The sequence below is a fragment of the Monodon monoceros genome, unplaced genomic scaffold, assembly GCF_005190385.1.
Source record: "Monodon monoceros isolate NGI ecotype Baffin Bay Population unplaced genomic scaffold, NGI_Narwhal_1 Super_Scaffold_13, whole genome shotgun sequence".
Classification (NCBI taxonomy): domain Eukaryota; kingdom Metazoa; phylum Chordata; class Mammalia; order Artiodactyla; family Monodontidae; genus Monodon; species Monodon monoceros.
Genome location: NW_021703769.1, coordinates 56,019,556 through 56,031,429, shown reverse-complemented (window position 1 = coordinate 56,031,429; position 11,874 = coordinate 56,019,556). Strand labels below are relative to the sequence as shown.

General features: G+C 50.6%; 1 protein-coding gene across 1 annotated transcript in view; it reads right to left on the bottom strand.

Moving 5' to 3' along the window:
• Positions 1-2,746: 2,746 nt before the first annotated feature.
• CUNH16orf72 (chromosome unknown C16orf72 homolog) overlaps positions 2,747-11,874 on the bottom strand; it is a 56,565-nt gene continuing 47,437 nt past the window's right edge. The window contains exon 4 of the mRNA XM_029220046.1: positions 2,747-2,910. Coding sequence (XP_029075879.1) covers positions 2,843-2,910 — 68 coding nt within the window. The 3' untranslated portion in view covers positions 2,747-2,842. The remainder of the gene's footprint in view (positions 2,911-11,874) is intronic.

Genomic DNA, 11,874 nt, shown 5'->3' with positions numbered 1-11,874 from the left:
TGCCAGTCCCGGTCAGTGTCACGGGAGAGGGAAATGGGGCCATGCAGTGGCCTGTCCAGGGGCACACTGCCATGAGGCCAGCCACGCGCAGCCCAGGGCCAGCTCCATCTCCTGAAGGAAGATACCCACCAGGGGCACAGAGCGCGTGGCAGCTTTGCTCATGCTCCTGGAAGGAGCTCAGAAGTGGGGGACCCCTTCAGAGAGCAACAGGCCTCTCTGCGCCACGGCGGAGGTGCTGAGGTTGGCCCTTGCAGTGACCAAGACAGAGCTGGACCAGAAAAACGTTGCTGCCTTGACTTGCAGGAACCAGACCCAAGGACCAGAAAAACCAGGTCATCTCAGCCCAGAAAGGTGGTGGCACACAGCCGTGACCCCATCAGGCCTCAGCTCACAGGGCCCCCAGTGGCAGGGGGAGGAGCTGGCGAGGACCCCACAGACGAAGGTGATGGCCAGTCTACAAGGCAACAGGCTGAGGGCTCAATTCAGGCATGAAGTTACCTTGCTCACACAGCGGAAATTGAGAGCCGAGATCTTTACACTGCACAATGCGCACGCACGCGCACACACACACACACACACGTGCACATGTGCGTGCCAGTGGTCAAGACTCGCTCGCCAAGGCCTGTCTCAGAAGCAGACCCTGAGATGGAAATTCAAGTGCCAGGTGCTTACCTGGGACGGGATCCCAGGAAACACAGGCAGGGGATGAGAAATGAGACCGGGCAGGGCAGCCAGTACAGGATGTGCTTGTCACAGGTGATCACCATGGCAAACCGGGCTCCACCTCACCAGGGCCCTCTGGGAGACAGAGTACCCCACCAGGGAGCCAGGGGACTTATCCACCAGCTCCCACCTATCACCGGTGGAAGGATGTTCCCTGCATGTGGGAGTGTGTGTTAGGCCCCTGTGTTAGTTTCCTGTGGCTGCTGAACAAAGTAGCAAACACTGGGCAGTTTCAACAACAGACACTTACTGTCTCCCAGTCCTGGAGGCTGGAAGTCCAGGGTCAAAGTGTCAGCAGAGTTGGTTGCTTCTGAGGGTCGGGAGGGAGACTGCATGCCATAAGTGTCTCCTAGCGTCTGGGGGGTTTGCTGGTGATCACTGGAATTCCTTGGCTTGTAGGGGCATCATCTTGATCTCTGCTTTCATCTTCACAGAGTGTTTTTCCCGTGTGCATGTCCAAATTTCCCTTTTTCATAAGATCAAAATCGTATTGAATGAGGGCCCACCGTAATGACCTCATCTTAACTTGATTATCTGCAAAGTCCCTATTTCCAACAGTCACAGGTACGGGGATAGGACTTCAACACAATTCAACTCATAACATCCGCCCAGCTCTCCCAGCCATGCAAAGGCCCCCAAAGAAAGCCCTAGGCAGAGTCTCAGGTGTCACAGGTGCTCAAAGACTGAAGATCCTGGGACCAAGGGGACATGGGCAGGACACCAAGAGCATCTGCTCCAGCCTCGAAGCTTGTGAGGCATATTCTCCTGGCTGCGTTTACAAAGCAGAGCAAATTGGGTTAGAGCCGAAAAGGCCATCAAAGCCCTCAAGCGTGACTAAAAGAGTAAGCGTAGTGCCTTAAAACCAAAACCCAAGTGTTTGTTCATCTCAGCTGCCAAGCGGTTATCTGCACAGTGACGGGAAGTGTCTCCTAATGGCCCTTCAAATCATTTTATTAAAAGTTGCAGTGATGCCTACAGCTGAATCCGAGTCGTGCCGGGAAGGCCATTAGGTTAATCAAAGTACGAGGACAGCTCACCATCTACTCTTAATTAACAAATTAGGTCCCACTGCCAACTAGCAAAACAGAGAGCTGGCCAACGACCCTTGGGGCGGTCAAGATGCTCAGAGCAGCCTTCCATCACTGACAGCCGGTCAGAATGTAAAGGGGGACCTCAGTGCCTGGGCAGGTGAGTTGGAAGACCTCCAAGACAGCTTTTTTACCACCAAATACCTACCATCCTCTAATATTTGTTTATCTGTCTCTCCCATGGTAAAATGCAAGCTCCAGAGGGTGACGACCCATCTTAGTTTGCACAGGACTGGGGAGTTTCCTGCAACAATGGAACTTCACCGCTAAAACCAGGGCACTCCAGGGCACACACCAGGACACTTGGTCACTCCAGCTGCATGAAAGAGCAATTTAGTCTGTTTTGTTCATGGCTGTATCCCCAGGGCTACAATGCCTGACACGTAGCAGACCTTAAATCAATATTAATTGAATGAAAACATGAATGAGCAAATGAATGAATGACATTATGAATGAACAAATGAATGAATGAGTTTCTCCCGCTCACCAATCCCACAAAGAAACCAATTCAAACAGCCTGGAATGTATTCTTTCACGCTTTGCTTTTCTTTATGCACACAGACACAGACACACACATACACACAGATGGGTACACATATTATAGTGCTAGGGAACTGTTGACCAAAACCACCTGCTGTGGCCAGGCCTGTTTGCCTGAGTTGTCTCACAGCAGGAGGTCCTGATAAGGAATAGGGTGTTGCTGAAAACTAACCAGGAGAATTCAGGAGGGGCCAAAAGAGGGAGGAGACGACCAACCTCCCAGAAGCCCTCACCCTGGAATCCATCTTGGCTGAGAGATGCATGCGCCACCAGGAAGGACCCTGAGTCAGACTATGGGCCAAGCAAGACAACTGGCCAGAGACAACCCGGACACTAACCCCATCACCATAAAACCCGAGACTGCGAGCCACGTGGCAGAGCAGGTCTCCTGGGTTCCCTTACCTTGCTGCTCTCCGCCTGCTCGCTCCTTCCCAATAAAGTCTCTTGCTTTGTCAGCACGTGTGTCTCTTCAGACAATTCATTTCCAAGTGTTAGACAAGAGCCCACTCTGGGGTCCTGGAAGGGGCCCCCCTTCCTGCAAAAATAGGAGGACTTTTTCCTAAAAAGAAAAACAAAAAGAAATCATGTCACAGGCATGAATCAGCAATTTGCTTTTTCACTTAATAATATATAGTACAACTCTCTCCAGATCAATACATATAGATCTACCTAATTCTTTTTAATGGTTTGTGATGTACCATAGTACTGAATGCACAATAATTTATTCTATTATTCACCTATTGGAAAAGTTATGTTTCCAATTTTTTCCAGGGCAAACAATGCACCAATAAACATCTTTGCACCCATATCCTAGCATGCTGGCAATTTTTTTGTATCGGGATAGAGTCCTAAACGTCAAGGGGACAGTGCATTTAAACAGACATCAGGGCTGACCTGGGTTAAGACAAAGCAGAGAAAGGTCACCCCGGCCTGGTCCCAGCAAGAGTGTAAGATAAGAAATCCCGTAGCTAAACCTCTCAGATGTTCACTTCCCCAGCCCTCACGCAGTACCAAGGTATACATAAGGGATTGATAATGCCCTGGGGATGCAAATAAAATATAATGTGGGGGCTTCCCTGGTGGCGCAGTGGTTGGGAGTCCGCCTGCTGATGCAGGGGACACGGGTTCGTGCCCCGGTCCGGGAAGATCCCACATGCCGCGGAGCGGCCGGGCCCGTGAAGCCATGGCCGCTGAGCCTGCGCGTCCGGAGCCTGTGCTCAGCAATATATATATAATGTGGTCCTTGCTCTAAAAAATTCCACTGTCCAAGAAAAGGGAGCAGGGAAGGAGAGCTATCATGTGCTGAACCTCCACTGGGAGCCAGTGCTTGTTCTAGGTGCTTCTATACACAGGATGCTTACTGCAACATTCATTCCATCTTTAAACAATCCTGCAAGGGAGGGAAGATTATCTCAATTCTACAGACTAGGAACTGTGGGCCAGAGAAGTGATATGCTTTGCCCAGGGACAAACAGCTAGTAAGTGATAAAACTGAGATTTGAACTTGGGTCTGGCTAACCCCAGAACTACTTTAGACTACACCAGTGGGTGCGACCTTGGATATACTGGAATCACCTGGGGAGTCTTAACAAACCACAAAAGCTGGTTCCAACCGTAAGAGGCCTGATGTCATGGGTCTGGGCTGTGGTGCCCGCTTCAAGGCTTTAAATTCCAATGTGTGGCTGAGGCTGAAAATAGCTATGGGACCCCACTGGTCCTCACACTTGGGCGTGCATCACACCCGCCTGGAGGGCTTGTTAGGGGCCAACTGCAACCCCCAACCCCAGTGTCTGATTCAGGGGATTGGGGGTGGCTCCCCAGAATATGCATTTCTAAGAAGCTTCCAGGTGATGCTGCTGCTGCTGGTCTGAAGTCCATGCTTTGGAAACACTGCCCTGCACCATGGACCTGTCTGTGATATTTCTCCATCCCGTCTTCACGGATGGAATCATCACCGACCAAGACAACACGGGCAGCCCTTGGGGGCAGTCATTCAGTCTCGCCTTGCAGGTTTCTTTGAGGTTTTAGAGGCTAAGAGAGTGTCATTTGTAGGTCCTTGGTGCCCACTCCCGGCTCAGTCTTACCATTTTCTTTCTACCTGGTATCTGTCATGCGCTTAACGGGCCTGCCTTTAATTAAAGAAAGCCCTGGCTTCTTTTTCACCATTAATTCCTCTATAAACACATACGTTTTTTCTTTATCACTCCTAACCACAAGGAGTGATAAAGGGAACACGCTGAAACTCCAGAATGACAGCCACCGCAACGAGGGGAAGATTTTCATTTTATTTCATCTCCAGGGAAAGGGGGCTGCTCTACCAAGCTCCCGGTTGCTGCCTGCTAGTTCCGGGCAGCTCATCCCCGAGACTCCCTCTGCAAAACAGAGCTGAGATTCACCGGGCAGAAAAGACCCTCGGAAGTCATCTCGTCCATCTCCCCGCAGTCTCCCATCTCCTGGCAGGGCGCAGCTACAACACTTCCCGCCACCCAGACGAAAGCGGTCCCCGGCGCCCCCTGCTGGCTGAGTTGGGAATGGCTGCACAGCCGCAATTAACAGGGACTTCCAAGCTCTCTGCTACCCGGGCTCCCAGCTCTCCCTGCCTCCTCTTGAAGGATGCAAATTCCCCTGGAAGGGTCTTCATTCTTTCCAAAAGCACCTTGAGCACCTGCAATATGCCTGCCTGAGCATATACCTATTTACAACTACTTCCCACAATTGTATCTCTAAGACAGAGATAGACATTCATTATCTTACTGGAGGCTACAAAGGTCCAGCCTTCCGTGAGGCACTCAGGATATAAAGGAAATTACACATGTTTTGGAGACATTCACAGTCCAACACAGGGGTTGGCAAACTATGGCCAACTGGCCACATCCAGCCCGTTGTGTTTTTGTGCAACCCACAAGTAAGAATTGTTTCTACATCTTCAATTTGTTTTAAAAATCAAAAGAGTATTTTGTGACATAAAAATGATAGGAAATTCAACTCTCCAAGTGCACACTGTTGAATCGGATGAACACAGCACATTCATTTGTTTGCATACTCTCTGTGGCTGCTTTCCTGCTACAACAGCAGGGTTGAACAGCTGCAGCAGAGGTTGTGTGGCCCGCAGAGTCTAAAATACTTACTCTCTGTCCCTTTCCAGAAAAAGTGTGCCAATCCCTGGCATACTAGAAAGAAAGGAGAGTTAATAGAGAACTGGGTTTAGTTGAGCACCTGCTATATGTCAATTTCTGGGCCAGGCGCTCTACAGACATGATCTTCTGAATCCCCAGTATAACCGAGCAGGACCCTATGAGGTCTTCCCAGAATAGACCTCCACCCATGTCCTCTGCCTGCCTTTTGTCTGTAGAAAAGCTTTAGTCAAAGAATAAATTTAATCAGAGAAGTGAGAAAATGCAGAAAGAAAGAAAACAGTCAAGCAAGACAAAATGATACTTTAGCCATTAAACCAAGTCAAGGACCTTTAGTTCCTCCTCAAGGACTACAGATAATATTCTGAGCCATGTCCTTTGAGCTGTTCTGCAGATACTGAAACCCAGGTGGAAGAAGTTAACTGCATGCTGCCCACCAGCACATAGACCCCAGACCGGTTGGAACCAGTAGGTCGCTAACTCCTGATTACCTCACTACCAACCAATCAGAAGAATATGCACGAGCAGATCACGCGCTGCTCCTTGAACACTCTAAGACTCCTCACTAACCCCCTCCAGGGCGGGACACACAGGCTTGAAGGCATTAGCCCGCTGTGGCCTCCTTTGCCTGGCAAAGCAATAAGGCTATTTCTTTCTACTTCACCCAAAACTCTGCCTCCGAGATTTAATCTGGCACCAAATTTCGGCAACACCAGGACAACCCTAGAGGCTGCCCTGATTACCCACATGTTACAGGTAAGGAAACTGAGAGAGGGGACTCCAGGTACCCAAGGCCACACAGCTAAGAGGTGGCAGAGCTGAATTCACACTCAGGTCTCTCTGACTCCAAAACTCGTGTTTATTCTACTCCCCTAATCTGTCTCCCAGCTCACAAATCTTAGCATCGATTCCCACTTTACAGATGAGAAATCTGTGGCTCACAGAGGTCAGGGTATAGCTCGCAGGGCACCCAGCTAGTGGTGGAGGAGGGCCTTGAACCCCAGCATCCGACTGCAATCCAGCGTTTCATCCTAGACTGAGTCTCCGAACATGTGATTGGGAATCAGTATATCAAGAATGTTACAGATTCTCTGTAATAATGAAACCTTGAAACATAAGAGTAGACACCAAGATGGAAAGAACTGACGGATTTCACATTATTACTGCCAGTCCCAGACGGACAGTTTTTCTGCAAAATGGGTATAACCCTCCGGTGCCGTGGTTCACAACCTGTGCTCTAGGGAAAGCACCAAGGGCCGACAGGTTAGGTGAAAATAAGGATGTCAAAATAGTGGACGCAGGCAGCTCCTCCCTCCCCTTCAATCAACTGGAATAATCCTGATTTTCTGTTTGGTACACTAAGCTGTCAGATAAGTCTTCATTTGGAAAAGACAGCTGGGTGGTTAAGGAAATAAAGCTTGAAAACGACCACTTGCACGAGTCATTCCGGGCTGGCTCAGGGGTCCCGGAGCAGAGTGGGAGTGCGCATTAGTCTCAGGGGCTGCACAGCAAAGTACTGCTGACTACGGGGCAGCTTCAGCAACAGATATGTATCCTCTCACAGTCCTGGAGGCTGGACATCCACGATCAAGGTGTTGGCTGGTTGGTTTCTTCTGAGGTCTCTCTTCGGCTTGCAGGTGGCCGCCTGTGTGTTTACATGGTGTTTTCCCTCTCTCCGTGTCTATGTCCAAATCTCCTCTTCTCATAAGGACACTAGTCATATTAGATTACAGCCCACTCTTATGACCTCATTTTAGCGTAATTCCCTCTCCACAGACCCCATCTCCAAATAGAGTCACATTCTGAGGTTCCGGGGTGGGGAGGACATTTTAGCTCATAACAGAGTATATTAGGGCAATCAGGGTCACCTGACTCCTCTCTCCCACGGGGTCCATCCAAAGAGACAGGAGGGATTGCAAAGCAGGGGAAAGGTCCGGAGGGTCCACTCAGCGGGCAGGGCTGCTAATGGCCAGAGCAGGGTCTGGCATGGCTGCATCTGATGCTCAGCCTGCCAGGCACCCAGACTTAGGTGAAGAGGATTTATAACCACAGTCACCAGGGTAATTAGAGAGAAGGAGGCTGTCAGGGGCAGGTCCCGAGGACAGTATTTCAGCCACGACTCCCTTGCCCAAGCCCCTCCATACTCCATGGGTTATCACTCCGCACCCCCAGGCCTCACCTCCCATCCCAGGCTGTGCAGAGACGGATATGTGACTTTATGAAGGGCTTTTCAAGGTCGTCTATTTGAGCAGCCTGCCCTGGTCACTCTCTCTGAGGGTGCCCCTACCTGATGGGCCTCCAGCTCAGCTGCACCTCCACAGGTCTGAGTTAATGGATCTGCGGTACAGGGCTAAGAGTGACACAGCCCTTCCCTCAGGACCCCAACTCCAGATCTGAGCAGAGAACTGCCCAAGTTCAGATCCCGCCTAGCTGGCTCCAAGTTCTCTCTCTCTCTGTCTCTCTCTCTCATCGCAAGCAGGAAGCCACATTAAAAAGTGTCTTCGCCTGCCCTGCTGGGCTCCCATCCTAGCCCTGGAGCCCCTCCCCTTCCCCCAACCTCTCCTTTTTGCATCCCCTCCCCAGGTGAGAGGCCACCTCTCAAGCCTCTGGCTTCCATCCCTGGTCCCGTGCACCACAAGACTCAGACAGCCTCTCTGGGAAGGTATCTCACCCGGGCCCTTCGCCCTGATGGGTCACCAAGAAGATGTGAGCTGTGAATCAGGAAGAGATGGGGGCCCTCATGTCCACCTGGAACCTCAAAAGGTGACCTTATGTAGAAATAGTGTCTTTACAGACGCTATAGTTAAGATGAGGTCATATTGGATTGGGGGAGGGGAAGGCCCTCAATCAAATGATTGGTTTCTTTATAAGAAATGGGAAATTTGGACACAGAACACAGGGAGAGCACCATGTGAAAACAGGCAGAGATGGAGCGAGGCCACTACCAGTCCAGGAGCACCCAGGATTGCCGGCACCCCCGGAAGCCGGGAGCGAGCTGGGGGATAGATTCTCCCTCAGAGCCCCCCAGAAGGAACCCACCCTGCGGACACCCCGATTTTGATTTTCTGGCCTCCAGAACTGCAAGAGAATGAATTCCTGTTGTTTGAAGCCCCTCAGTCTGTGGTCTTCTGTTACGGCAGCGCCAGGAAACTGATATAGGGCCCAAGAGGAGGTGCAACCAGAAAACCCCAAACAGACCTGGAACAAAGCTGACCTCAGACTTTGACAGCCAAGGGGTGGGGAACAGTCCCAGAGAAACTGGCCTGCGTGGTACCAAGTGAGAGGTGCCAGGGATGCCCCCCCCAACAAAGAGACACACAATTCAGGGGAGTCCTGGTGTCCAGACGCGGGGCTAAGAAGGACGTGGCGGCTGGGAGGTTTGCTCGCTCAGCCTCAGGACTTCCTCCCCGAATTGGGGTGTGAGCATCTGCCCCACCGGCTGTGGCATGGTTGGCAGGCAGGTCAGCGTGTAGTTGATGCCCAGACCTCAAGGATGATGTGAGGCGCAGCTCTGGGACCGGGGAGGAGGGGCTGGGAGGACAGTGTCAGGATTTCATCCGGTATTAAATCACTCTAGGACACAGCTAACACGGGAACCCTCTGCCCCCAGCCCATCTTTAAATACCTGGCAGTTCCATTACTGTCTGTACCAGGCGGACACCTCATAGGTGGAATTTACTTTGAGGGTTTTAATAAAAAGGGATCTTACGTGAGCTTCAACTAATATCCCCAAAGCAGAAGGCTCAGAGCAACGTGGGTTACCCAGAAAATTACATAGAAAAACATCATGAAGTTCGATTGCTGGACTTCCCTGGTGGTCCAGTGGTTAAGAATCTGCCTGCCAATGCAGGGGACAAGGGTTCAATCCCTAGTCGGGGAAGATCCCACATGCCGTGGAGCAACTAAGCCCGTGCACCACCACTAGTGAGCCCACTCGCCGCAACTACTGAAGCCCGCGTGCTCTAGGGCCCACATGCTGCAACAAGAGAAACCACCGCAATGAGAAGCCGGAGCACAGCAACGAAGAGTAGCTCCCGCTCGCCGCAACTAGAGAAAGCCCGCACGCAGCTACAAAGCCCCAGCACAGCCAAAAATCATAAATAAATAAATAAAAAGTTCGATTGCTGACAATTCCATATTCCTTGGCCTCTTGGAGAAGAGTTTCAGTGGGAACACAGTGATTTATGCCTGAGTGAGAGCCACACCCCAGATTAGAAAAATTCCTAAGTGCGAGGTAGAGACCTGTCAGTGGCAAGAGCAGCATCGGCCTGTATCGATCATGATGGGGCATCAGGTAGGTAGCAGAGCCCATGACGCAGGATGAGCTGGAGAGCGTGCTGGGTTCCTTCCTGCACCTGAACTCTTAGGCTCATCCACAAGCCAGCGGGTCGGGGAGCAGCTGCCCTGATGGAGGCAATCAGAGGCTGTATCTCATCTGTACAGAGCTGAAGCCAAGAATGAAATCGACCACAAGTTGGACCGCTTTTTATCCTCACCATCACAGTACTCTTCCCCCAAAATAGCTTCGCTGGCCTAAGTTCCAAACAGCTGCTGCCGTTAGTTACCGCCGAGTTTTCATAACACACAGAAACTTCAAAGCGGCACGTGTTTAGTACTGATACTTGTCCCTTCATAAACATTGTATTCTAAGTGGCAATTCACTCTGAGAACACCCAGCCACACAGCCAGACACACTCGGCCCCCCACGTTTGTTTTGGGAGTAAATTCCTAGATGCTGGGCGTCACCCTCTCCGGGTGCAGGTCGAGTCACTGACGCCCCCCTGGTGTTTAGTACGGCTGCGTGCAAACAGCAGAGTCCATGTAAACAAGGGGGGGGCCCAAGACGAGGACGTCAAGCTGGAGTTACCTCCTAAAATCTTGTGTGGACAGTTTTGGTTTTGCTTTTGCTTTTGCTTTTTGGCCGCCCGGATCGTCATGTGGGATCTAGTTCCCTGACTGGGGATTGAACCCGTGCCCCCTGCATTGGGAGCTCGGAGTCTTAACCACTGGACCACCAGGGAAGTCCCTGTATGGACAGTTTAGGACAGTGAGACGGGGGAACCCTCGAAGTGTCCTATTTTTGTTTCAATAAGTGCAAATTCTAGTTCACACATGAAACACCTTCCTGAATTCAGATAACATCTTTAAAATGAAACATTTGTTTCTCTTTTAGTTGTTACTCCCTCGTTTTAAAACCAAAGAACCAATCCAGAAGATGCTGATTGTTACCGACATCACAGAAGATCATTTTGTCATAAAGAGGAGGTGCTAATGTCATTAAGGCCACTTAAAAATGGTCAAAACGCTAAATCATGCAATATATATTTCATCACAAGTTTTTTAATTAATATGCCAAAAAACACTGAATTGTACTTTCAATCGGTGAATTATATAGGATGTGGATTATATCTGAATAAAGCCATTTCTAAAATGGTAGGGGGGAAGGAGTGTTTTGTTTTTTTTAATGACCCACTCCAGGCATCACATAAGCTAGATATGCCACTAGGTGGTGGTATCGCTGTTTTATAGAAGAGGAAACAGAGGCTCAGAGAGGTGAAGTGACTTGCTCAAGGTCCCACAGCTGGTTAAGTGGCAGAATCTGGATTCCAAGTCAGGTCTGTGTGAGCCCTTTCTGCTCTCCCATCCTGCAGCCTTCTTTTTTTAAATTTAATTTTATTTTTTTATACAGCAGGTTCTTATTAGTCATCCCTTTTATACATATTAGTGTATATATGTCAATCCCAATCTCTCAATTCATGCCACCACCACCCGCTCCCTGCCACTTTCCCCCCTTGGTGTCCATACGTTTGTTCTGTGTCGCTATTATCCCGCAGCCTTCTGCACCTGCCGTGGCCCCCTCCCATGTAGACCTTGACAGTGCGGGGGTAGCCAAAGCATCCACTCCACAGCTCACCTGGAGAAGGGAGTCAGGGCCAAGCATGGCAGTTGAGGGAACAGGAGGCGATGTGCCATGGAGATGTGCACCCAGGACAGGGCGCGGGCCCACACTTGGGTTTCTGGGGCAGCACCTGATAGCTTAGAATTTAGACGTGACTGACCCCAGGTACCTCAGCCCCCTTGCCAGAGCCCAAGCCATGGAGAACTCAGGAGACCCTTGGCACTTAGTTTGCGTTCCAGGGAGAGACAGGAAGGCCGAGGATACGCAGTAGTTACCCATCTGCTGAGGCAGCTTTTGGAAGCTGAGACACAGGCCATAGGCCACTGTCACTTGTGTTTATCCAAAGCCCAAAAGAAGGGGTCTCAATGAGAGGAACCTCCAGGTTTAACAAGCACCCACCCCGTGATCTTGCAGGTGCTCTGAGACCCACACGGGCAGAACAGGCCAACATTCTTCTTGGCCTCAGTCCCCATTCCCACTCTTCTGCCAG